Here is a 27004-nt window from a genome sequence, read left to right as displayed (position 1 = left end):
GAACTGCAAAACCACCCTCCATATCAATCCTGATTAAAGGGTTGAACAGTGTAATTCAGAGTGATTCTGCAGTGGGTCTGTCCTGCTGGGGGTAGCCGGGATGCTCCATTTTAATGGCAATCATTTTGGAGCATACTGAATGCATGGAACCAGACCCTTAGCTGGTGTAAATCAATGTAGCTCCATTGAAATACCCTCAAGGTTTCAGGTAAGAAGAAGGGAGCATGATCGCCATAGAGCAGGGGTGAACAAACTTTGTGGCCCGAGGACCACATCTGGGTATGGAAACTGTATGGTGGGCCATGAATGCTCACAAAATTGGGGGTTGGGGTGTGGGAGGAGGGTGAGAGCTCCGGCTGGGGGTGCGGGCTCTGGGGTAGGACCAGAAATGAGGAATTTAGGATGAAGGAGGGGGCTCTGGGCTGGGGCAGGGGGTTGGGGTGTGGGAGGGGGCTCTGTCTCTGGCTGGGGGTGCGGGCTCTGGGGTGGGGCTGGGGACGATGGTTGGGGGGTACAGGAGGGTACTCCATGCTGGGACTGAGGGATTCGGAGGGCAGGAGGGGGATCAGGGCTGGGGCAGGGGGTTGGGGTGCGGGAGGGGGTCAGGGATGCAGGCTCCGGGCGGCACTTACCTCAGGCAGCTCCCAGAAGCAGTGGCATGTCCCCCCTCCGGCTCCTATGAGTAGGGGTAGCCAGGCGACTCTGCATGCTGCCCCATCTGCAGGCGCCGCCCCTGCAGCTCCCATTGGCTGCGGTTCCAGGCCAATGGGAGCTGTGGGGACAGCACTTGGAGCGGGAGCAGCATGCGGAGCCCCCTGGCTGCCCCTACACATAGGAGCCAGAGGGGGGACATGCCCCTGCTTCCAGGAGCCGTGCGGCAAGCCCCCAACCCCGCTTCCCAGCTGGAGCGGTGGAGCAGGACAGGCCCCAGACCCTGCTCCCTGGCAGGAGCTCGAGGGCTGGCTTAAAACGTCTGGAGGGCCGGATGTGGCCCCCGGGCCGTAGTTTGCCCACCCTGATCTAGAGGCTGCAGAGCCGCAGCTCTCATTGACTTCAGTTGCCTTTGTGGGTACTCAGCACTTCTGCTGGCTGGCCGTGCAGTCTCCCGCTGGGGGAGGCATGGTGCTCTTTCTGGCTCATGCATCACCACCGGCAATAAAGATCCTGCAAGTGGGAGTAAATTAACAATCCTGTTGACGATGCATCAGACAGTTTAGGCTCTGGCACACTGTCCCGTAGCTGGGTTGGCTCTGCGGGGCTCATGGGAATCAAAAGCAGTACAGGCTTAGTTTTGTTGTCATTAAAGTCGGCAGATGTGTCCTGCGCGCTCATTCATAACTGTGAACCCTGGTGTTACTAACTGACTTTGGAGGAGCTACTCTAGTGTTTGGCCCAACTAGTAAATTGATTGGGTAAGGAGGAGCCATTCTTATACTGGCTGGGATGATTTAGATGGGGATTGGTCCTGCTTTGAGCAGGGGGTTGGACTAGATGACCTCCTGAGATCCCTTCCAACCCTAATCTTCTATGATTCTATTCTAGGATTCTATACGGGCACTTTTCTGACCGTACACTACAGGTTTGTTGTCGGCACTAGAGCTGAGTGAATAACAGACCTTTTGGTTCGCTGGCCGTTCAGGAAGAAAAAAAACGAAAAAAGCAAATCGTTTTGGGTTCAACTGGAAACGATTTTTTTTCTAAATTTTTGGCACCTCGAAAAGTCAGAAAAAAATTCATTTCAAGTCAAGTGAAACGTTTTGTTTTGACAAAATTGCGACGTTTTGTTTTGATTGCGACCGTTTGACAGGGATTTGGAGTGGGTCTGTGAATAAAATGAAAGGAAACTTGGAACCGAAAAATAGAAATGTTTCAGTTTGAAAATGTTGGAATGAAACATTTTGATTTTTGTCAGTTTTTCGGGGGTGGGGAGAGGTTTTTGACCAAAACAATTTGGCATAACTGACACATATTCATGAAATGGTTCAGTGTCTCTGAATCTGCATTTTTGCCACACACGAAAAAAACTTCCGCCAAAAAATGTCACCTGGTTCTAATCACTCTTAGCTGCAAAGGATATTCTAGGCTTTGGGGCTGATTCCTCCACTGGTGTAAATCAATGTAGCAGCCCTTGAAATAGGATTCACGTGGTGGATTTCACTCAGTATGACTGACTCCAAATTATTTAGTGTACGGTGCAATTAACGTGGTGTCTGGCATCTCAGAAGATGAGTCGCTTGAAACAGCATCATCTCCAGGGAATCCCCAAGCTGATTTCCAAGGTTTTCCTGGTAGCATCCCAGGTCTGAGCTGCATGCAGAAGCAAATCTCAGCCAATAGTCACCCCGAAAACCTTTGTTTGGTTAATACTCGCTTGCAAACATGCACTGCTTGCAGAACTGGGCTGGCATGCAGCCTCGGCTGACCCCTCCTCAGGAAGTGTAATGAATATGGATCGAGGAGGTGAACTTGAACCTTTCCCTGCGTTTGTGACGGGTCCGTCGCTCACAAAGGGAGCAGGAGTCGGTGCAGATTCTTGTCTCTGATGCAGCCGCTTGTGCTGATTAACCTAATGATCTCGTGACTTGCTCCTGACCCTCTGCCCCGGCATGAGAAATGCACCACTGAAAACGACTGGCGGATTAACCAGTATATTTAAGGAGAGCTCCTCATCTGGAGTACATTGGCTTTGACCTCTCTGGAAGTTTGCCAGTTTATACCAGCTGGAAAGCTGGCAATTTCATGCAAAGAGCTCGGGAGTTGTTGTGTGTTACTGTGACGGTCCAGAGCCCATGCACCTTCATCTGTGGTGTGTTAATACTAATTAACAATAACTTATCAGCGTTCACCCCCCAGCCCTCGAAATCCTGGCTGTTCCCCTGGCCCACTGGAAAATACACAGCAGAATGACCTAACTCCCTCTGTGTCTTTATATTGCATTCAGTGGGTGCTGGATCTGTCCCTGTATCAACCTGTCCATTCAGCTCTCCTGTCTTGTGTTCAGAGAAGGGCTCAGACCTCAGCTCCAAAGACACTTGGACTTCAGGCTGTTGGGAATTCAGTCTCAATTTTGCAGCTTTGTTAATATTGGAGCTCCAAGAGACCCCAGTCAGCACAGAGGCTCCATTGTGCTGGGGGTTATACAAACTTACTTTCAGCACCATAGATATAACCCAGGCTCCTGTCCTCTAGGTCTCTGTATTCAGCAAGGTTCATTCTCCATGTTCCGTTCTCTCTTGCCGGGAATCCATTCCCATCACTACCTGCTCCAGCCTCTGTCTGAATGCATTCCCCAGCCCTGCTGGGTTTGTCCAGGCACCCAGCAGTTTTACCCTCCTGAGATCTAGGCTGCAATGTCTGAATCCAGCGATCTCTCTCCATTCCTGGGGCCTGATCTCTGTGACTATTGTTCTAGCCATCTTTGGTCACCTGCCTCGGATGTGCCGTGTACAGAGATCTCCATTGTCCCATTCTCTTCTGCTCTGTATTGTCCCCGGACCCGATCCTCACACTTGAATGGAGCTATGCTAAGTTACACCAGCGGAGGAACTGGGCCTGTGTTTCCAATGATTTCCATCCTCCTGTTCTGTTCTGTTCGTCTGTCTCTCCACCGCGGCGTCCTGTACTGCGCAGTACGTCCAGCTATTCAGCTGCATCTATTTCCATGGGTTAGACCTTCATGTATCTTATGCTGCATGGCTGACGTTCACCTCGGTTCAATGGCACAGCCCAAAGCCTTTCAGCACCAGGCTAGATTCAGCCCTGCTGTAAGGAGACACAACTCCATTGACTTCAGTGCGCTGGTTTGCAACAGGCTCAATTTGACCCAGTAAATCCAGCTTGTATCATCCTCGTCTCCTGTCATTTTCTCCATATCCATGTACTGTACCCGGCAGTGCCGCCTGCCTTCCCTTTCCCCATGTCTCTGTCTATGGTGTGGTACCCATTCTCTCACCTGCTGCTGCAGATGATTGACGTGGTCAGCGGAGTCATTATCTAAATGGAGTTTAGAGCCTGATATCGTGAACTGCATTTGCCTGCTGTGTGTCCAGCTCCCAGGCAAAGTTGAATGAACTTAATCTCTCGGGGCTGGGGGGGAAGGCAGATAGCGTCATGAAGTTTGCACAGATCTTCAGGGCTGTTCTTTTTTTAATGTATGTGAACTGCAGGCACTTCCAAGAGCCCTTAACCCCTCACAGAGGTTTGATGCTGACCTGATTGAGGCTCTGGCTTTGGTGGTTGCGAAGGAGTCCCAGTTCCAGCCTCTGTTAGTGTCTGATGAGCTGGTCTCCCTGCTCCCAGGGCTTTACCGTGCTGTGCTGCGCTACATACGTGGGAGGGATCCCTCTCCTTTCAGAAAGGGGATATGGAATTAAAGGCCGGCTGGAATCCCAGTGGAAAGTCCTTGCAAACTGAACTGCTGAGGAAATTTACTCTGGTACGAGGCAACATCTCTGAACGGGGAATGAATCCCTCACTTAGCACCTGACCCAAAACCCATTGAAGTCAATGGGCATCTTTCCATTGACCTCAGTGGGCTTTGGGTCATGCCCAACTGCAGCCCAGGGCCGTCCGGGGGGGCAGGGGCAAGTGGGGCAATTTGCCTCAGGCCCTGGGCCCCACAGGGGCCCCTACGAGAATATAGTATTTGATAGTATTGCAACTTTTTTTTATGGAAGGGGCCCCCAAAATTGCGTTGCCCCAGGCCCCCTGAATCCTCTGGGAGGCCCTGGTGCAGCCCTGGTGGTATCATAATCCTTGAGTCTACTTCTTGCTCTGCCAGCTGTTCTCAGACTTGGGACATGGGCAAGTCTCTTATGGTGCAGAATCCTCAACCCTTATCAGTCGATGAAGAAGGGAACTATTACAAGGTGTTACAGCCACTATCCCCTCTGGAGGGGGGACTGAGATAGACCCACCCAACATGGGAACAAATCAACCTCAGCAACAGAAAACAAAAAATGTAAAAAATCAAAACCAAACTCCCTACCCCAAACACAGACTTTTTACCACCACCACCCCAAAAAAGGAGAAATGTCAGAGATTCCGTGTAGCCCACTAGGGACTTCGCTATTGCTACTGATTTTACATGGAAGGGGCTCAGATAATACGGTGATGAGTGGCAGGATAAAATGGATGGATGGATGGATGAGTATGGGGATGGATGGAGAGAGATAGAGGGGTATGTATGGGGATGGATGGAGAGATGGATGGATAGATGTGTCTGAGGATGAGTGGAGACGAGGTGTGTATGGGGTGGATGGATGAATGGCTAGATAGGTGTATATAGGGATGGATGAATGGATAGAGGGGTGTGTATGGGGATGGATGGAGAGATGGATGGATAGATGTGTCTGAGGATAAATGGATAGAGGGGTGTCTGGGGGGATAGATTGAGAGATGGATGGATAGATGTGTCTGAGGATGAATGGAGAGGGTGTGTGTGGGGGTGAATGGATGAATGGATAGATAGGTGTGTATGGGGGTGGATGGATGAATGGATAGATAGATCGCATTGTTCTGGAATCTATATGAAAAATAAGACAGGAGGCATCATTGTTTCTCATTTTCAACATGTTGGTGGCTGAAGAAGAGCAGGGTTTGTGGTTGGGTCAGGAGCACATCTGTGCTGAGCTCTAGGCATGGTGCAGATCTGTATTTAGAGTAACAAAGCTGAGAGTTGGTGGTTAGAAATGACAGAAGGGGGCTGTGAGGAGTCTTTGGGTTGCTGGATAGAATAGGTGTTGATATGTCAGTTACCTTTATGAAACCATAACTGTGCATTTCCAGACTCATGCATCTTGTTTACTGAAGGTTAATGTTAACTTAGAGTTGCCCAACTTTAAAAGGTTTGAGATAAGTCTTGTTACTCCATTCAGAAAATGATAGCAATTTGTAATCATCACTGTCATCTGAACAAGGTTATTTGTCTGGAATTTCCTTAGTTTTTAAAAATAAAGCTATAGAGGAAAGCCACCGGTGCTGGGTGGGAGTACTTATTCTCCACCAAGTAAGTAAATTATATTATATTCTAGATGACACTATGTTCATTAGCATACATTGGTCTGCTTGACAGAACTGCATCAAAGTTTCTGCAGCCTTCTTAATGCCGTCCAGCCCAGCCAGTTCAGCTCCAGACTAAGAGGTCAGCAAACTGCCCTGGTACACTTCTAAAAGTCCTTCAACCCGGCTAGTTTGGCGGCAGACTTGAAGATATCTGTATGCTAGCCCTATAGCCTCCTTAATGTCTTTGAACCAGGTTGCTTCTGCAAAGGACTTTAAGGAGTTCTGAGGGTTCTTTTATCTTGAGCAAGCATGTGGCAATTTGGCAAATTATTCTGTGGTTTTGTTTGTTTGTTTTTTGCTGCAAACCCCTTCCCATGCCCCCATTCTTTCCCAGAAATGGTGAAATCTCACTCTTCTAGATTTCCAGGAGATTCTCTGTGCATTCTGTTTTCCAAACATGCTGTAACCCTTCCATAAGTCACCAAGCCCAGTGCTCTTTTACAGGCAGGACAGGCCTCCAAACAAGAGTTTTGGAAAGGATGTCAATGTGACGGATTCAGTCACAGAGACCCCTTTGGGACTGTCACCTGACATGCTGAATTTACCTCTGAGCCCATTTTCTCTGCCAGCTTGGGACTCCGTAACCCTGCCTTGTTGATTCAGACACGCTAGCCTGCTGCAACACAGACCCAGGTCTGGTCCCACACCCCCAAAGCTGCAGACTTGAACCAAAAAACTGCTCAGCAGGTCACCTATATCCAGCACCCTGTTCCCAATGGGATTCAAACCCCAAATAAATCTGTTTTACCTCTGTATAAAGCTTGTACAGGGTAAACTCATAAATTGTCTGCCTTCTATAACACTGATAGAGAGATATGCACAGGTGTTTGCTCCCCAGGTATTAATCACTTACTCTGAGTTAATTAATAAACAAAAGTGATTTTTTTAAGTATAAAAAGTAGGATTTAAGTGGTTTCAAGTAATAAGTAAGTTACCAAGCAAAATACAGCAAAAACGCACAAGTCTAAGCCTAATACATTAAGAAACTGATTACAGGTAAAATCTCACCCTCAGAGATGTTCCCAATAAGCTTCTTTCACAGACTAGATTTCTTCCTAGTCTGGGCCCAATCCTTTCTCCTGGTACAGTTCTTGTTAGTTCCAGCAGACATCTTAGATGGAAAGCAGGGGTGTTCTCATGACTGCAGCCCCCTTTGCTCTGTTCCACCCCCCTTTTATAGCTTTGGCACAAGGCGGGAATCTTTTGTCTCTCTGGGTCCCCATCCCTCTTCTAAATGGAAAAGTACCAGATTTAAGATGTATTCCAGTATCATGGGACATTTTCACATGTCCTGTGGAGACCTCATTCTTCATTACCCATGGGCTGGCCCACAGGCACACAGGAAGGCTTGCAGGTAAATTAACCATTTACAACCAATGTCCTAGTCAACGGGCCATCAAGATTATAAACCACCATTAATGGCCCACACTTGGCATAATTACAGTAGGATCTCAGAGTTATACTTCATATTTCTATCTTCAGATACAAGAATGATACATGTATACAAATAGGATGAACACACTCAGTAGATTATAAGCTTTGTAATGATACCTTACAAGAGACCTTTTGCATAAAAACATATTCCAGTTACATTATATTCACACTTATAAGCATATTTCCATAAAAACATTATGTAGTGCAACATCACAGTCAACTCCTTTCAGTCCCGATTATTTACAAAGAATGTACAAAGTTCTGTTTCCCGGAGCACAGCAGGAATGAAACTGGAGATTTCTTGCTCATAGTTCCAAGCCTCTTTCAGCCAGCACTTTGCCCAAAAGATCCCTCTCTAGAGCCACATTTCCCAGTGCTTCTCCAGGCTTTGTCCTTAGCTCTCTGCTCCGTCTTTGTGGCCTGTTTTCTCCTTGTCCCTCTGTCTCACAAACACCCCCCCGCTTAAAACAATACCCAGCAAGGCCCCTTCACCCACGTAATTCAAGGTCCTGAGCACCCTCACCATGTGCCTATGTTTTGGGTGCAAGCTGCTATTGTTTCAGCCACCTGGTTCCACAAAGGCGCTCAGGCCCAGATCCTCAAAGGAAATCAGAGTTAGGTGCCTAAGTACTAGGGTGACCATATTTTCCAAAAGGGAAAATGGGACACCCCCTGAGGCTACCCCAAGGCTCCCCTCTGCCCCCTGCATGGGGCTGGCATCGCCCCCTGCACATTCTTCTGTGCCCTGCTAGGGGTCGCTCCCCACTTTTTTTGGCAAAACTGGGCATTGGTCCCGTTGGCTCTTGACAGCTGATGATCAGTGGGCAAAAGCAAATGGGACACATGCCCAGTTTTGCCAAAAAAGTCAGGATGGCCGGGACAGGGCTTAAAAAAGGGACTGTCCCAGCCAAAATGGTATGTATGGTCACCCTGCTAAGTACCTACATCTGAGCCTTAATGGTGTCTTACAACTATTGTAAGTGAAGCATGGCAGTTACGCCCCCCCCCCCCCCCCCCCCCGAGTTTCAATTAGGTTTCATCCAACCCATAACAACCTAATGGGAGGTCTAGAAGTGACTTTCCTTTGGGGCAAGTTGTCCCATCACTGTCTTCTGCAAAGTTCTTGCACCTTCTTCTGGAGCAGCTGGTGCTGGCCACTGTGAGAGGGTACTGGGCCTGATCCTTGGTTCTGATCCAGTCTGGCAGGTCGTGTGTGTGCTAGAAGTTTCATGGTTCTTGTCCTGGGATACAGAACTGGGGCCAGGGCAGTTCTGTGCGAACGACTGAACTAATCTTTCATCCTGTTAAGTTTTGCCGGGAGGTGGAAGGCATAGGGGAATATGAGCCCTACAGAGCATTTAGGAGAATTTGCGACAGGGGATCAGTCGCAGCTGTGCCTTGAACATAATGTTACCCAAGCGCCTTGTCCGATTTCAGGGCCCTGCAAGTTGTTCCAGTTGGGAGATGAAACTGATGATGAAGTCTGATCTTTTCTTTGATGGGATCTTGTTTATTTATAAGGAACGTGCATACTCCTGTTTCTCTGAACGCAGTACAAATCCAATCACAGGAGACGTCTCCTTTGTTCGCAGTCCCAAGCCTGCCTTTCCAGCCAACACTCTGTGCCCAAAAAGCTTTTTCTCTTAGCTTTATCTCAGGGCCACATTACGATGCTCTCAGGCTGGGTCTGTTTCCGTGTCTCCCTCCAGGATTGTTTCCACTACCGGGGCTGTGGCAGCATAGCTACGGTGCATAGTTAAGCCAGCATCACCCCCTAGTATAGACGCATCCTGCGGCGACAGAAGGGGATTTTCCATCACTGTAGAAAAACCACCTCCCCGAGCAATGGTAGCTAGGTTTATGAAGCATTCTTTCATCGACCTTGCTGCATCTGCACCAGGGGTTAGGTCGGTGTCACTATGAGGCTCAGAGGCATGGATTTTTCGAGGATGGTCTTCTCCTTTAAGGACCAGGGGCCTAGGACCAACCAGTCCTGTTCAATTATCAAACCCAGCTGTAAAGAGCTCAGGTGAGAGCAGAAGCTGCAGGAGGGAGGGTGGCACCTGTGACTGGCCCTGGAGCAGAGAGAGGTGCTGAGTGAAAGGCATCTGGGCCTGCAGCCTGTGTCGATCAGGGGAATAGCTTTGTTTTTCTTTGTAATTTTTCTATTTGAATTAATAAATGGTGCCCTGAAGGAAGGGGCTGCAGGAGGCTTTGCCATGGTGTTGAATCCTTCCTGGGCTGGGGAGACCGGCTAGCGGCCCTACGCAGACCAAACCGGCAGCGTTGATGCTTACCCCTCACCTACGGAGTGCTTCTCTGGAGTCCCCTGCTTCCCTGGACTGGCGGGTCTATATGACTCCTGTGCACAGTGGGTCTGTGTATTGGTGTCCTTTGGCCTGAGTGGTGAGTCAGTATCTGGGGCTTTGCTAGGCTGTTTCCATTAGGAGGAGAAATTGGTGATGGGAGTCAGGCATTTCTGTGGTGCAAACCTGTTTATTTCAAAGAATGAGCACAAAGTCCTGTCCCTGAAGGCAGTAGCAGCAAACAACAGCAGTCAGTTTCCTTGCTCACAGTTTCCAAGCCTGCCTTTTCAGTCAGCACTCTGCCCGGAAGAAGCTCTCTCTCTCGGCTACCTCCCAGGGCCTCGCTGACAGTGCATCTCTTGCTTTCTGCTGGCTTTCTCTGGTTCCTTACAGGCATACACACACAGAGCTGCAACCAAATCAATGCCCCAGCTGCTGGGTTTGCAATCAGTCCCCAGGGAAACCCCTCTTATTCTCCCCGAGTTAGTTCTTGCTCAAGCCTTCCAATGCAGCCCAGTGCCTTGGGCAGTGACTTCCATAGCTTCAGCTATCACTAAATAGATGGGTATTTAATTGCTCCCTCATTTAGCCTGAATGAAAGATGGATAGCATGCAGCTTCAGCAAGGTCTGTGATTGCCCATAGATCTAATCATCATCATCATCATCATAATTAATAAATAATACATAGATCAAACACCTGATTGCTGGCAACCAATAACCCTCTCCAACACAAGAGTATTCCTTATTCCCTGCTGTGCTGGGTGTAGCCTGATTTGGGGTGTGTTAGTAATGTTGATTTAATGTATCAACTTAATTTTCTTTTATTTTAATTAATTAATATTAATAATAATTAAGTATTAATATTAATTAGTATGGGTTTAGGCTTGCCAGTCTGTTTGATCAGAAGATTAAAGTTCTTGTCCCGAATCTGGCTCTACAGAATTTATTAGGGACCCTCGGGGGTATGACAGGAAGCTCACACACAGACAGATATACTCATAAAGACTTTTTATTAAGATTAATGAAATAGTAAGCAAATGGTAAAAGAGTCAGAGTTACAAAGTTACACTTGTATTGCTGTTATTCAAGAGATACACAGGGCAATACAATATTATGTGCTGCAAACTGTGGTTAATACTCACACCCGGTTTTGATTCCCTGGTGCTGAAAGACACAGGACCTCGCCTCTGGCAGTTCCGGTTTCTTGCCCTTTGCAGAGGTGTGCAAAGGAAGCTTACTCTCTAACTTAGTTAAAACAAAACGTAATACACAAACTGAGAATAAAGTTGAGGGAGACCAAGCTAGTCGAAAGTTTGAAAAGAAGATAAGTACGGCCTATTAATAGTTAATAGCCGTCGTAGATGGATAGCAGCAATACGTAGTTGAAGATGAAGAGAGTGAAGAGTGAAGATAGAATGAAAAGAGTGAAATAGCCATCGTAGATCACCTCTTTTATAAGGAATAAGTCACGGAAATCCTTCCTCTTATGCCCAAGTTTCATTCCTCCCCCACAAAAATGTTAGGGTACACTTACCCCATAGGCTAATATGTATGTGCATATGGATGACAGGTACATGCACCCTTGTGGTGTTCTTGTTAAGTCTGTGGGTACAACTTTGAAAAAAAAACCTATGCCATTCTTCATTGTCTATCAGTCTAGGTAAAGGTCTTAGACATAGGCGTAGGTACTTTATCTATTTGGATATAGGATAAATAAGATAAAGGTCAACTCTACTTTCTAGGTAAAAGGGCCCAATATAGAGATACTAACTTTGCCTTAGCTTAACATGCAGGTGTTTTTGCCTGTAGGGCTCTTGCATTACAGCCAAACTTATTTTGAATATAAATCTATAAACCTGTTACATCAAATACTTAAACTTATAAGAAAAGATATATCTATGCAAGCAAGCAGATTAATCCTTAGGACTACATGGGGTTGGACTTTGGGAGTCTGTGTCTCCCTTCCTGCCTGCTCACAGAGTTTCTTTTGTGTCATTCCAGACACCAGCGACAGCGACCTCGAACTTTCATCTGTCCGGCACCAGCCAGAAGGGCTAGACCAGCTGCAGGAGCTGACCAAATTCACCAAGAAGGAGCTGCAGTCCCTGTACAGGGGCTTCAAGAACGTGAGTGTGTGTTGGGTCCTTCCCCCAGCCAAAAGATCCCCGAGAACAGCTGTGCCTTGTGGCCTCTGTCGGGCTCCATCTGCTGCCCCTACGAGATTGGAAACCGAACCCTGGAGAGATGGGAGCTGGCTGAGATGCAGCCTCGGGGGCTCAGGGAGCCATGGGTGAAATTCATCCCGGTGCTGAGTGCGCGCACAAGGCCAAGGCACCACTTAAGTCCTACTGAAGCGTGGAGGGCAAGATGTTATCAGATTTGATAGGAGATGGAGTGTTTTTGGCCTGTGCCCTGTTCATCCCCTGCTCAGTGAGCTGAGGAGCGGGGCATGGGGTGAAGGGCATTCCTACTGCAATGTGAGAACACTCAGGCTACGTCGACACTACATTTGGGAATGATTACAGCCCGTGTAGATATCCTCCAGCTAGCTGAGATCGAGTAGCAAAAACATAGGCAGCTACACGGGCTCGTCCTGCCCGCTCCCTGGCTGTGTCCTTGGGCAGCCACCCCCTGTCCTGCTGTGGCTTCGCTGCTATCGTTACTCCATTCGATCAAAGCTACCGCGGGACGTCTGCACTTGCTGCCATCACACCTCTGCCTGCGGCATAGACAGACCCTGGGGGACACAGGCTGAGAGCGGAGTGTATGGCGGGGAGGGAGGAGGGTGTATTACAGACCTGAGCCACCAAACATGAGTGTGCTTGGCTGGGGGTTCTGTTCCTTCTAGGTAGGTTTTTCTACTGCGCTCATCACCGTCATTCCCGAGCGCCTTCCAGCCGTGCATTAAGCTACATGCTGAGACGTCTGTCATCATGGGGATGGGGTGGGCATATCGCTGGGGAGAGGCGGTGCAGTGGGATGAGAGTAGGCCACAAATACCGAGGTGCATGGGGGTCAGGGTTCAAGGAGGGAGCGTAAGAGCAGAGAAAAATAAAAGGAGGTATTTCTTCACACAACGCACAGTCAACCTGTGGAACTCCCTGCCAGAGGATGTTGTGAAGGCCAAGACCAAAACAGGGTTAAAAAAAAACTAGATAAGTTCATGGAGGATCGATCCATCAATTGCTATTAGCCAGGATGGGCAGGAATGGTGTCCCTAGCCTCTGTTTGCCAGAAGCTGGGAATGGGCGACAGGGGATGGATCACTTGATGATCCCCTGTTCTGTTCATTCCCTCTGGGGTACCTGGCACTGGCCACTGTTGGCAGACAGGATACTGGGCTAGATGGACCCAGTAGGGCCGTTCTTATGTTCGTATGCCCTAGGAGGACGGATGTCCTGGGTGCATTGCAGGGCAGATGCTTGTTGCATGGCAGAGCCATGGGGCGAGAGGGGAGTTGTGTTCCCAGCCAGTCCGGCTACATCTCGGTGCCTGATCTGTGGGGAGGGTGATGGTCAGACCAATAGGGGGCTAACCTCCTGGCGATGACTTCCCTCCGTAGGAATGTCCCAGCGGCCTGGTAGACGAAGACACCTTCAAGCTGATCTATGCTCAGTTCTTCCCTCAGGGAGGTGAGTTTGGCACCAGTCCCCCTCGAGACCTTCCCAGAGCAGGGAAAGGGTTAAATTATCTAACGAGGCACCAGGAGCTCAGAGCCTTTATCCCAGGCTGCAGATTCCCTGTCACAACGTTGCCGATGTCCCATTGTGAGGAGAAGACTCTCGTCTGCAAAGTTCCCGAGTTCTTCCGCTGAGGCTGGGCCCCGGGAGCCAGCTGAGCACTGCGGCTAGCCCCTCGCCTGGCCTGAGCAGGGGATAAAGCAGCCCGGGGGTGTTAAAGGCACTGGTGTTTTGCAGTGTGTAAAGTCCATTGTGCTAGGTGTGGTACCCTTGGATAATGCAGAGATGGTCCCCGCCCCAAATAGCTGTTGCTTTACAAGTCAGTTCCCATTGCTAGTGAAATAATGATCCTAGCCCCCTGCCTCAATCCGCGCTGGGATCAGAGGACGCGAGCTCCCCCGTCACCCTCACTGTGCTGTGAGATTACCCTTACCCTTTTCCACACTGGCAGCAGCTAAGAGGCGGGACGGTCCAATGGTTAGGGCCCGTGGGAAACTTGGGTTCCATTCTTTGCTCTGCCACAGACTTCTTGTGTGACCTTGGGCCTGTCTGTGCCTCAGTTTCCCATCTGTACAATGGGGAGAACCAGCCTCCTGGGGGCGTGAGGGTAAATGTGTTTAAAGAGTATGAGGTCGAGGATGGTGGTGGTGGGGAGGAAAGTGCCAGCCCTTTCACTGGGTCTCTCTTGTTTCTCCTCTCGCAGACGCCAGCATGTATGCCCACTTCCTGTTCAACGCCTTTGATGTGGACCGGAACGGAGCCATCTGCTTCGAGGTAAGATCCCAGCTCCCCGTTTTCAAAGGGCCAGGTGTTTAAAAAAGGTATTTAGGAATCTAATGAATCAGCCCACATCCACAAAGGTATTTAGGTGCCTAACTCCCTTTGGGAGTTTGGAAAATGTTCCCCGTTGTGGTTGGGTTTTTATTTGTATTGCAGTAGTGTCCAGAGGGTCTGATGGGGCCCCGCAGTGTTAGGTGCTGCACAAACACAGATCCCTGCCTTGGAGAGTTTGTAACCAGAGACTGCCAGCTCCTGGGGGCGAGGGCTGACTTTCTGTTCTGTGTTTGTACAGCTCCTAGCACCATCCGGTCATGAGCCGTGACTTGAGCTCTTAATATATTGCGAGACACCAGGTGGATACAGCAGGGAGCTGGTAGGAGTGGCAGGGGGGACAGTCAAGGGAACAGAGATTAGAAAGGAGGACAATGTGGTGGCTTTGCAGATATTCATGGGGGGGCCTCTGCCATGTACAGGGGGCAGCAGGGGAGAAATTGACCAATGGGTAGGGGTAGTCGCATCCTCCTCTCCTGATTCTGCTCCACGGTCACATCAGAGTTCTCCTCCCCTCCAGGGCAGACTGCCCCAGCCAGGGTCTCAAAGCCTCTCTTCCTGCCTGTTTCCAGCCCCTTGCGTGGATTTTTTTCCCTTCTTAGCTTTGTAAAGGGGACCCCACCGGACACTCCCCATAGGAGAGCAGGGGGATTAACCCTGGTGTCCTGCCCAGACTCCCAGCTTGGATACTCACATTCTTCCTCCCCAAATCTGTCCCCAAGCCCACCCTCTGCAACTTTTATAGGGTCACAGATGCCAGGGCCAGAAGGGACCAGTGTGATTATCCAATCTGACCTCCTGTAAAACACAGGCCAGGGAGCTTCCCCCAAAGTAATTTCTAGAGCAGATCTATTAGAAAAACATCCAGACCTGACTTAAAAATTATAAGTGATGGAGAATCCGCCCCGCCCCTTAGTACATTGTTTCCATGGCTAATTACCCTCCCTGCTAAAAATGGACGCCGTCCTTCCAGTCTGAATTTGTCTAGCTTCAGATGGACCCGGAGGGCCTGGTTCTGCTTTTCAGTGCTGTAAATTCGAAATGACTCTGTTCAAATCGGTATGTGTGTGTGTGTGTGTGGGGGGGGGGGGGGTGTTAAAATGGCCTAAGTGAGAGAAAAATCAGGCCCACTCATTCTTGGCTCCCTGTCCTAAAGCGTTGTGCGGTGGCTGCTGCACATTGTGAAACAGCCGCTGCGTTCAACCCCAGAGGTGGCTGCATTTCAGTGCTGGGTGGAGTGATTCATACATATACAAAAAGTGCCAACACACCTTTAATGATCACAGGCAATCAGGGCCTCAGCATTACATCTTGTCCAGAGAGGGCACCGCCCCTGGAAGTGCTGTGTCCCGTAGCACTATTGAGGCGTTGGTTCAGGAACACAAGCTCCTATTGAGTCACCAGCACCTGTCCTGCCACCCTCGATCTCCCCTCCCAGTACAGTAGGACCTCAGAGTTACGAACACCTGGAGAATGAAGGTTGTTCAGAACTCGGAAATGTTCATTACTCTGAACAAAACGTTACGGTGGTTCTTTCAAAAGTTTACAACTGAACATTGACTAAATACAGCTTTGAAACTTTACTATGCAGAAGAAAAATGCTGCTTTCGCTTTATTATTTTAGTAGTTTATATTTAACACAGTACTATGCTGTATTTACTGGGTTTTTTGGTCTCTGCTACTGCCCGGTTGTGTACTTCTGGTTCCCAGTGAGGTGTGTGGCTGACTGGTCAGTTCGTAACTCCGGTGTTTGTAACTCTGAGGTTCTAGGCATGCCTGCTTAGCTTGAGATACAGTCTTCCAGCTCAGCTCTCTATGTGAGAGCAGAGTGCACAGGGTAATACATCAGACAGTATTTTTATTGTGGGGCATAAAGCCTATATAACCAGGTTAGGCCCTGTTCTGTTAGTCGTTCAAAATTAGTGGATCATAAGATCAAAAAGCCTTGGGTTGATTTTTCTCATTTGTTTACCTCACCGTTCATACATGCAATGTATATCTATAGTGTTCAGTCAAATGTCCAAAGAACTGTGGGATTGTTTTAAATAAAGACAATATAGAAATGTAAGATCACACTCAAATGAGTGTGTGTGTATGTATATATAAAATCATTCTTTTATTTAGTAAATGGATGTAACACAAATCTCTCAGCCAGCCAGCCACCAAAATGCCTTTTATTTCATTTCTACACTGGGGAAGAGGCAGTTAATGATTTTCATTGGTTATTTGTGCTCCCTGCCAGACGCGCTGAGCAGTAAGGAACCAAAGAGGAGGGGGGTTTTCGTATTATTATTGTCAGCGAGGGGCTTTCGGGCTCAGGTGGGTAGCGAGGCGACTAAAAATAGATCCAGCCGAGAACAGAAACAGGATCGATAGGAAAAATACCAGGAGAGTTTCATGGTCGATAACATTTCCGCTTCACCCTTTAAAGGGTCAAGAGCCGCCCCCTTTTAAAGAGCAAGTCCCAGGCACCAGCTGCAAAACCGTTTTTTTTCTTGGGGCGTTGGTTGGAGGGTGGTGGTGCGGGGAGGGTTTGCTTGCTATATTTTGCAGTTGTCCATGTGCTGGGTTGTTGGCCTGTCCTACTAGGTCTCTGCTTCATTCTCTGTTCCAGGATTTCGTCGTCGGCCTCTCCATCTTGCTCCGTGGGACCGTGCACGAAAAGTTGAACTGGGCTTTTAACCTCTATGATATTAACAAGGACGGCTACATCACCAAGGAGGTACCTGCAGCTGGGCTGAGGGGAATGTGGCTGCGGGTATACGTGAGGTTCGGAAGGAGACACATGAATCTGTGGGGGCTCCGTATCAGAGACAGGGGCATCTGGAGGTGGAAATGAGTAAGAGTACCACAGCCCACAGCAGGTGTGGTACTTACGTCTACGGAGGGTCTGAGTCAGAGATGGGAGCTCCAAAGGCGGTAGGAGCATGAGTGTGTGTCTGTGCTAGCTAGGGCCCGGGGGAATCTGAATAAAGTTCAATCTCAGAGACCCCATGAAGTGGGAGTGGTTCGGAGACAGGCAGGCCAGGCCTGCTGTGTGACCGTACGCCACGACAGGAGCCCGTAGGATGGGAAGGAGCTGAGAGTTTGGGTGAGGAGCACAAATGGAGGCCCTGAGGCAGGATCCCTGCGGGTATGGATCGGATTCAGAAGTTTTAGTGGTACAACTGGGTTTGAGGGATCCCCTCCGCGAGCGAGGTGGGGGGCATAATGGGGGGCGGAGTTATTTCTCCAGGCAATGACAGGCTCCAGTCCTGGTTTAGGCCGACATTTTCCGTCTTGGGGGGCCTACTCTTGGGCTCTTGGAACTGTTTCTTGGGTTGGCCTGAGGCTGCCTTTGACGGTGGTGGAAGCTTTGGCCGCTCCGCACCTCTGAGAATGAATCAGGCTACTTCAGGGTGCCTCATTTTAGGCACCTGAGGTTGAAAAGGTCTGGCCGTTCGGGTGCTTTGTTCCAGCTGGCGGTAGTGGCTGCTTGAGTTTTGCCATATGTGAGACCTCAGCTCCCACCGGGCCACCTCCATGGCTTTGACAAGGCAACAGCCTCTTTCCATGTGTCCATAAAACCCCAACTTTATCCCCCTTCCCCTAGATCAGTGTGTGAGCCCCCGTGAAGCCCATAGGGCTAGAATAACAGCTGAAATCACCAGGCCAGGCCGTGACCATATGTCAGAGGCTGGGAGAGAACTATGAGCAAATGTGGCTTTCTTTGGTGGTGTACCATATGGCTACCTGACATGGACCTGGTTTACTCATTAAACCTGTGATGCTTCTCACTTCCAGTGGGTCACATCCTGGCCCCACTGAAATCAATGACTAAACTCACGTTGACATCACTGGGTCCACGACTTGGTCCTGTGTGACAAGTTTGTGACGAGTCAGCAGAATTCTGTAGGTTCCCGTGCTGGATATTCCTGCTGTGAGCCTCTGGAAGCCGCTTCCTCCCCATCCTACTGGCCTAGCTTCCCCATGCTGGTGAGGAGCACTGGTTTGCTTTGGTGCTGCTGGTCGAGGCATCTGGAGCCTACTGCCTGCCCTAGCATTGTCTGTGTCAATGCTCCGCTCCCTTGTGGTTTGTTTACCAAAGCGAGGTTCACATCATGCACTGAGCCAGTTTATGGAAGTATTTGATCCCTGGCTATGCTCTGTGGTACCATAATAGGGGCCATGTTTGCGACACTGGAAAAGCACTGCCAAAATTCTGCCCCTTGGACGTGCATTCAACTCCCATATGTGAAGACAGGCTTGAGGCAATAATCCATATGACGCCACATGGCGCAACAAAGCAGGAGACAGTTCCTCATCTAGACGCAGCCTCCCCTTCTTCAGGTTTGTAGGAGACTGAAATGGCAAAGACTCAACTGGCTGCATCTCCAGAGGCTTCAGCAGGATGCAGCGCTGCCTACCAGGAGACCTCGGGGGGTTAGTTCAGTGAAGGAGCCATCCTTAGCTTTAGGAAGAAGTGCCCCAGGATTACTAATGACCACATGTAGTCAGGACATGAGTTCTGTGTCCTGATGCACTGCCAACAGCACAGACCTCCACAGCACCCTTCCCGCATGGCGGACCCCACTGCTATATCCGTAACACCACCGTGGGACCCTGACCGCACATATCCCCTCCTCAATCCTCAGCATCGCTTCCTGCAGCCCCATCGTGCTCCCTGGAGGTCTCTCTTCTAAAACCCAGACCGACCCTGCTTACCTTGACAAGGTCACGGCACAAGAGAATAGGTGACTGTTAACTAGCACTTATCCTCAGTCGATCTCCCCAATTTACAGATGGGGAAACTGAGGCACAGAGCGGCGATGTGATTTGCCCAAGGTCACCCAGCAGGCCAGTGGCAGAGCTGGGAATTAAACCCCCCAGGTCTCCTAAGTCCAGTGCTCCGTCCACTAGACCGTACTGCTGCCATTTGCCTGGAAGTGGGCAATAGGGGTGGCTGGGATACTCCTAAAATCCCCGGGCTTCCGCTGCGCAATGGTTTCTCCCACTGCCTTGCTCGATGGAGTTAACCCCTCCTCGGGGATGCAGCTCACAGGGCCTGCCTGGAAACCCGTCGTTTCGCCCTCGTGATTTTCCGTTGGCCCTGACGCCGACCTGAACCTGGCCGAGACCGGGGGACGGTGGTGGGCTTTGTTTGGGCTTCCTCCCTGTGCTCAGTGCGTCTCTCTCTTTCTCTGCCAGGAGATGCTGGCGATCATGAAGTCCATTTACGACATGATGGGCCGCTACACGTACCCAATCGTCAGGGACGATGCCCCCGTAGAGCACGTGGAGAAGTTCTTCCAGGTAAGCCAGCTCGCACGCGTCTGGGAGTAGAAACCTTTTGCTAACCAGGGCAGCGGGCCTGGCCCATAGACCCATAGGTTCCAAGTTAGCCAGAGGGTGGATGGGCCTGAGTCCTTCAAAAGCTGGGCACAGAGGGCCTGATTCTGGTCTTGCTTATCCTGGTGTAACTAGGGTGACCAGATGTCCTGATTTTATAGGGAAAGTCCCGATTTTTGGGTCTTTTTCTTATATAGGCTCCTATTACCCCCCCACCCCCATCCCGATTTTTCACACTTGCTGTCTGGTCACCCTAGGTGTAACTCAGGAGTGGTGTCTCAGAAGACAATGAAATCACAGGTCCTGACTTGTATTTTTCCCGGTGGGGGCTCCAGCCCCACTCTGCTTGAGGCTCCGCCCCTTCCCACAAGGCCCAGCCTTTGCTCTGCCTTTTCCCACCCCCACTATGCGCTTTCCCCCGAGGCCCCCCTCGCCCACCAGCCGCTCCCCCCTCTTTCCCCCCCCCAACAGCTTTCACCCACCAAACAGCTGATCGGTGGAGAGCCCGGGCCAGAACCAGTGTGGCTGGTGGGTGCTGAAAACCCCCTATTTTTTTCCCTGGGTGCTTGAGCCTCGGAGCCCCCACGGAGTCGGCGCCCATGAGTGGAATTATGCGGGGTGGAAAGGGTGTGGGCGTGGGATTAGCTAGGGTTACCATATTTCAGCAAGCAAAAAAGAGGACGGGTGGAGCCCCGCCCTAGCCCCGCCCCTGCCCCTCCCACTTCCCGCCCCCCCAGAACCCCCAACCCTCCCCCCGTTCCTTGTCCCCTGACTGCCCCCTCCTGGGACCCCTGCCCCTAACTGCCCCCCAGGACTCCACTCCCTATCTAAGCCTCCCTGCCTCTTGTCCCCTGACTGCCCTAACCCTTATCCACACCCCCACCCCCAGACAGACCCCTGGGACTCCCACGCCCCATCCAACCACTCCCCACCCCCTGACAGCCCCCCCAGAACTCCCAACCCATCTAAACCCCTCTGCTCCCTGTCCCCTGACTGCTCCGATCCCTCTCCCCACTCCTGCCCCCTGACAGCCCCCCCCCGAACTCCCAACCCATCTAAACCCCTCTGCTCTCTGTCCCCTGACTGCTCCGATCCCTCTCCCCACTCCTGCCCCCTGACAACTCCCCCCCAGAACTCTCAGCCCCCCACGCCGCTCCTTGTCCCCTGACTGCCCCCTCCTGGGACCCCTGCTCCTAACTGCCCTCCAGAACCCCACCCCCTACCTAAGACTCCCTGTTCCTTGTCCCCTAACTGCCCCCTCCTAAGACCCCCCCAACTGCCCCCCAGGACCCTACCCCCTACCTGTACCCTGACTGCCCAAAACTTTCTCCACTCCCCCCAAAAAGCCCCCCCCCCGTTTCTTGACTGCCACCTCCAGAACCTTCCTGCCCCCTGGCCCCCTTACCCTGCTGCTCAGAACAGGGTGTTGGGCTCTGTGCGAGCCAGCCGAGCCAGACACGTGGCTGAGCTCCCCAGCACAACAAAACCCGGTCCCTGGCCCTGCACAACAAAACCCGGTCCCTGGCCCGGACCGGACTGCAGGGGGGAGCTGCCCTTGTATCAGCACAAAGTGCTCTCGCTCCCGTTTTGCTACGCTGCATGGCAGAAACCGCTCCCAGTTGCAAAAGGGGAGGGCTGCACTTTGTGCTGAGACACTTGCTCAGAATGCAGGGAGGGGGGGAGGCGGAGGTCCTCTCCAGCTGCTCCTGAGTCCAGCCCGGGACTTTCCTGCAGCCCTCCCAGCCACTCGGTCTGCTCTGCCGGGGGAGGGGAAAATCCCGGACATTGTGAGTACTTTACAAATTCCCCCCGGACGCTATTTTTAGTACAAAAAAGAGGACATGTCCGGGTAAATCCGGACGAATGGTAACCCTAAATGATTAGCTTCACCGACACAAGGGCAGATGCGGATTCCCACATGGCTGCGGGCAGGAGGCAGATGGCAGGGCCGTGGCTGGCGATCCCGCTGCAGACCCTGGCAGCTGCAGAGCAGGGGCCCCATTAGGGACTCTTGATGAGGATTCACTGAGATTGGGTTACAAGCCACAGACACACTCCGGTCCCGGGGGGGCTGCTCCATTACAGGCCTTAGGCCTGGGCTGGCAGGTAGGAAGGAGGACTGGTTGGGAGGAGCGTCACTGATGGGGGCTCACAGCCATAGGGCAGAATGCAGGCAGAGAGAAGCCATTCCCAGGCCTGCCAGGATTGCAGGAAGGTGGACTTTTAGGGTACAGGCGGGCACGGCTTGGTTGCAGGGGTGGGGGGATGAGCGTGTTCTTGCACCTAGGCACAGATTCGCCGGGACCGCCACCCACGCGCCTGCTGAGCGTCGCTTTTCTGTTTCAGAAAATGGACAGAAATCGGGACGGCGTGGTGACAATCGAGGAGTTTTTAGAGACCTGTCAAAAGGTGAGCAGGTCGCTGCTGTGGATTCTTCATCGCCCTCCGGGTCCTGCAGATCCCTCCTCCTCTTCCTCCTGACCACGTCCCTGACCCCTCTATAGGATTCAGAGCCCATCTTAACCATCTTCCTTTCCTAGAAGCCATTTTACCAATTTGTCCAGTGCATTCTCCAGCCAGGACACTGATTCATCTGACCCTCCAAATTCCAGTCACACCATTTCTAATCCCTTTTGACTGCAGCTTCCCCCGGTCCAGATCCTCTCCTCTTGTGTAACGCGGGCTGTGGGGTTACACATGTTGATTCCTGCCGTGGAGGCACTTACTGCATAAGCGAAGAGGGGATGGAGCTGTTGTAGGGAGACAGGAGACCAGACCAAGCTCCATTAAGAGCAGGTTGACTTAATTCACGGAGCATGCCCATGTGTGCATGGTAGCACATGAACAGTGCTAGATGATGCACATTGACTCAGTAATGATCCTTAGCTAATTTCATCAGCAGACCTCAAAGCACCGTCCAAAGCAGGTCAGTCCTACTATCCCTAATGAGAAAACCGGCACAGAAAGAGGACGGGACTTCCCCAAGTTCACCCAGTAGGCCAGTATTAGAACTCCAGTTCTGACAGCTGCCAGTCTAATGTACAGACCACACCTCTGTCAGATATATTGTTATTATTACAGTAGAGATTAAGAGGCCCCAGCCAGCCAGTTGCCCATTGGTAGGCACTGAACAGACGTGTGTTAATCCCTGCCCCAAAGGGTTTACAATCCCAAAGAGCAGGGAAGGGAAACTGAGGCACAGAGAGGGCGGTGACTTGCCCAAGGTGTCACAGCAGGCCAGTGGCAGGGCTGAGATTAGCACCCAAATCTCCCGTCTCCCAAGCCGCTTCCTCATTCACTGAACCACAAATCTCCATTGGTCGTGTTGTTTCTGAACCATTGCCCTGGCCTTTCTCTCTCCTCCCCTTCCAGGACGAGAACATCATGAGTTCCATGCAGCTGTTCGAGAATGTGATCTAGAATGCGATCTCGTCTCTCCCGCGCGGCTGCCTCCTGGCCTGCACGCAGACGGACGCCTCTGTCTATCTCTCTCGTTAAGCACACACACATCTTTATGAGAAGAAAAACAAACTCTTTTTATATTTAAAAACAAAAACAACAACAACAACAAAATAAATAAAAGAGGACGTGATCATGTTTGCTCCCAACACTGACCGGATTCTCACTTGAAGGGCAAGAGGAGACAGAAAGAGATTAGGTTTCATGGGTTTCTCTGACCTAGCAGGGGGATTGGCTAGCTCTCCCCTAGGATATAGCAAGGGAATGCCGCACAGCGTCAAATACCACCTGTGAGAAAGAGACCAGCCTCGTGGATTAAGCTCAGCACTTCTCGCCTGGTAGTGGGATGGAAAGGACGTTTGCATGTGGGAGGTGGAGTTCTTCTCACTAGCACCAAGTGAGAACCTGGCAATGAGGCAGTTACTGGTTCCATCAGGAAAAGGAGGGAGAGGCAGTTACTGAAGAAGAAATAGATCTCAGCTGGCACAATTTGGCATAACTCCATGGACTTCATACCCCCATTGTGAAATCTTCAACTGAACTCCATCAATTTTCACCAGCTGAGGACCTGCTCCCCACTTTTCCATGTGCAGGCAGCTGCTGGGCCAAGATCCTGGAACCTGAATGTGTCTCAGCTGAGAGAGGACTGTCTGTGGATGTCTGAACAGAAGACATTACTGGCTGTTGGGAATCATCTCCAGAACTTCAGTTCTAAAAGCACAAGAGCGTCCATTCAAAGGCAGGTTCCACATCGTGTGCGAATGTTAGAGAGTGTACAGAGCCTTCTAGCATCCCCAGAGAAGGGAAGCAAAGGAAGAAGCTAGCACACCTTCTCTCCAATCACATTGAGAATGAATGTCCCTCCACCTGCAACTGTAGGGGAGAACGAGGTATCTTCACTCAGGAGACTGGAACTGGGGCAATCTGCAACAAAGAAACAGGATTTGAATTTCCTGAAGCAGAAGTACAAGCACAAATACCCTGGTGCTTCCAAACTGGAGGAAGAGACGGGCCCGCGCTGCCACGTTTTGGAGCTGAAATTTTCCATCGTTTTCCACCGGTCCGTCATTTCCATCAGATCTGGTTCAAATATCTATTGACTGCACTTGAGGGTTACGCTGGAAAACTGTTATTCTGTGGGATGGACAGTGCTGTGTAACCACGTTGGTCCCAGGGTGTGTGAGAGACAAGGTGGTTGAGGTACAACCTATTATAAGTCCAACTTCTGTTGGTGGAGAGGGCAAGCTTTTGAGGTACATGGAGACAGAGGAAGAGCTCTGTGTAGCTCAAACTTGTCCTCCCCACCAACAGAAGATATTACCTCACCCATCTTGTCTCTTCTGTGACACTGAAAGCTGACAGGCGGTGACTTATGAATATGCCCAAAGCTCCATGCTGCAGTTGAAAGTCAAATAGGGTGTGAAATATCACCTATCCCTGGGGGAACGATGACAAGGTTTGGTTTGAGGGACTGTTTTTTTGTTTTGTTTTTTTTAACAAGTGACTATTTTTAGGCATTACACATGTTGTTTCCAGGACTGAGATGAGATCTGCCACTAGGCGAACAAGTCTTGAAAGAGGCCAGAGAGTTGGAAAAGCCAGCTGGAAATCACCGCATGTAGGGCTAGACAAGTCACCGGTCATCGGGTTTGTTAGGGAAAAGAGGAGGTGGGTTGGTAGCTCTGCAACCAAGAGGGTGTCATCCTCAAGATCCAAGTCAGGGATAAGTCAGTACAGTCCCTAATGAGGAACTTTCTAAGTAGCTGGATGCTCCATCTCACTGGGATTTCCTGTTGGCCATGTCAGAGTCACAGAGCCGTGGGGCTATCTGTTTCTATGCCAGTAGAAATCCCCTAGATGAGGTGCCCTAGAGAGACTCCCCTTTCAGTTCCTTTAGTAACCTTGGATGGGTCTGGTTATTGAATGACCCTGCCTCGCTGGGGGTGGAACAGTCTCTGGTTAGAAGAGCACCAAGCCTGAGAAATAGTCTCTGGATCTGCAGTGGGGAAGAGTCCACCAAACACGTTGGGGAAGAGAAGGTGTCCTGGTGGAAGTTGTCACCGATGCTTAAACTAGTGCAGGCTCTGCCTCTTTCTCCCAGGCCTTCCCCTTGGATACAACCAGATCCACCTTTATCCCCCACTACCCCCAAGTCCAGCCTCACTTCCCAGATCTGAACTAGCACTAGGATCCAGACTTTTAACCACTCAGACTCAGTCCTCATCTTCCTCTCAACCTCTCTCAGTGCCCAAAGGCCCAGATCAGTCTGTTTCTGTCTCCCACTGCCAAGAAGGCTCTGAATTCCGGCCGTCTCTCCCTCTCCTCTATCCTAAGCCCTCTCTCGGAGGCTGTGAGTTTGCACTCGATACTTCCTGACATATGTAAGTATAAGGAATGGCCGCATGTCTCACTAGCAGTAGCCTTTACTCCAGTGCCCCTAATCTCACGCCCACCCTCACAGCACAACCTGGGGAGACAGTCGTCGGTTCCTGTTCTCTGTAACTACTTGATATTCAGTCACTGTATATTTTAATAAAATAAACTTAAAAAAAAAAAAGAGGCTCCCATCCATTTTGCTTCCTTCTCTAGCATTAGATCCCAGCTGCTTCTGTATCCAAATCCTTCCCGTGCCATGTAACACAGCTGATAGCATGAACACGGTTCCATTCTTGCTTTCTATCCTGGGCCTCTCTTTGCATATCCAGCTGACTACATGGCTGCAAATGCCAGAGCAGCACTTGGGATGGGCCATGTTATGGAGTGTGAGTATTGGACACCCTGGAGCTTGGAGGTATGGAACAACTCTGCTGAGCATCATGCACTGAGCGGGTGATGCCCTTGCAAGGCTGGTTGATTCATGCCTTGGGACAAGCTCAGGCGTTTTCCTGTGGGACTCTGTGCTTGGAAGAAGTGACACTACAACGTGACAGAAAGGGTCACCCTTGATGAGAGAGTCCTGACCCACGGTGCCGCCTCGCTTTGCTAAGAACGCGCCTGCAGCACCCTGCGCCATACTCCTAGTTTATTAATTTATTATTATAATTATGGTTCCTAGGAGCCCCAGTCATGGACGCATGCTAGGTGCTAAACGAACTGCTGCTGGTTTCTGATACTTCCATTGTGCTGGAAAGGGGGGATGGTTGACAGAAGGAGGGGCGGCCTTGGGCAGGGGGGGCAGGCAGGGCTGGGGGCTGAGATGAGGCAGATGACAGGTAGGGAGCAAGGACTTTTGGGGGTGGGAGGAGGAGGGTTTTCTGGAGCATGGTGGCGGGGTATGGAGGTTCCGCTCTCTCCAGCCCTGCAGTGAAGAGGGGCTGTGAAGGGCTAGCAGGCTCCGTATACCCCTGGCCACTGGGGCATGCCCCAGCTTCCGGAGTCACGTGCTTTGGGCAGAGGGGGCCCGCGCTCGCCGAAGGGGTTAAGAGTGACAGCCCACAGGGGGCCGCATTAGAGACCGTGCACTGAGCTGCTGCTACTGCTGACCCCATGAGCAGGGCCAGGGCACGTCAGGCCAAAGGGGTGCAGCACATTGGACCCCCATTTGCTGCTGCCCATTGGCACCATTTGGGAGCTGCTCTGCATTGCAGATGAGGGCGCCCATGGGTTCTGCTGGGGCGGGGGAGCCACACGGCAACCTTTATGCAGGGTAACTGGTGCCCTAGTTATGATGGCTCATCCTGCAGCCCGCCCTGCCCCACGCTTTGCTCCTAGAGTCATGGCGCCCAGCCTGGCTTGTCCCGCGCTTTGCCTTTGATGTCATGGTGACAGCCAGTCACGCTCTCTGAGGGACTAGAACAGTGGGCGGGGCTTATTAGCTAGCGGTTTATTGGTGGTAACGCGTGAACTCCCGCCCTAGCCGCTCTCTGATTGGTTGTTGGGTGCCCCGCCGCACTCTTTGCGAG

At 50.9% G+C, this 27004-nt stretch overlaps 1 protein-coding gene across 4 annotated transcripts in view; it reads left to right on the top strand.

Annotated features, from left to right (window-relative positions):
* Nucleotides 1-25659, top strand: part of KCNIP3 (potassium voltage-gated channel interacting protein 3) — a 92703-nt gene extending 67044 nt beyond the window's left edge. For all 4 annotated transcript variants that reach the window (XM_005286502.4, XM_005286500.5, XM_024108389.3 and 1 more), the window contains 7 exons: nucleotides 11806-11930; nucleotides 13367-13436; nucleotides 14188-14258; nucleotides 16930-17037; nucleotides 19503-19607; nucleotides 21990-22052; nucleotides 23016-25659. In XM_005286502.4, the coding sequence (XP_005286559.1) occupies nucleotides 11806-11930; nucleotides 13367-13436; nucleotides 14188-14258; nucleotides 16930-17037; nucleotides 19503-19607; nucleotides 21990-22052; nucleotides 23016-23063 (590 nt within the window). In that variant the 3' untranslated portion in view covers nucleotides 23064-25659. The remainder of the gene's footprint in view (nucleotides 1-11805; nucleotides 11931-13366; nucleotides 13437-14187; nucleotides 14259-16929; nucleotides 17038-19502; nucleotides 19608-21989; nucleotides 22053-23015) is intronic.
* The last annotated feature ends 1345 nt before the right edge of the window (nucleotides 25660-27004 follow it).

This window comes from Chrysemys picta, chromosome 2 (assembly GCF_011386835.1).
Source record: "Chrysemys picta bellii isolate R12L10 chromosome 2, ASM1138683v2, whole genome shotgun sequence".
Taxonomy (NCBI): domain Eukaryota; kingdom Metazoa; phylum Chordata; order Testudines; family Emydidae; genus Chrysemys; species Chrysemys picta.
This window is presented reverse-complemented; position numbering and strand designations above follow the sequence as displayed.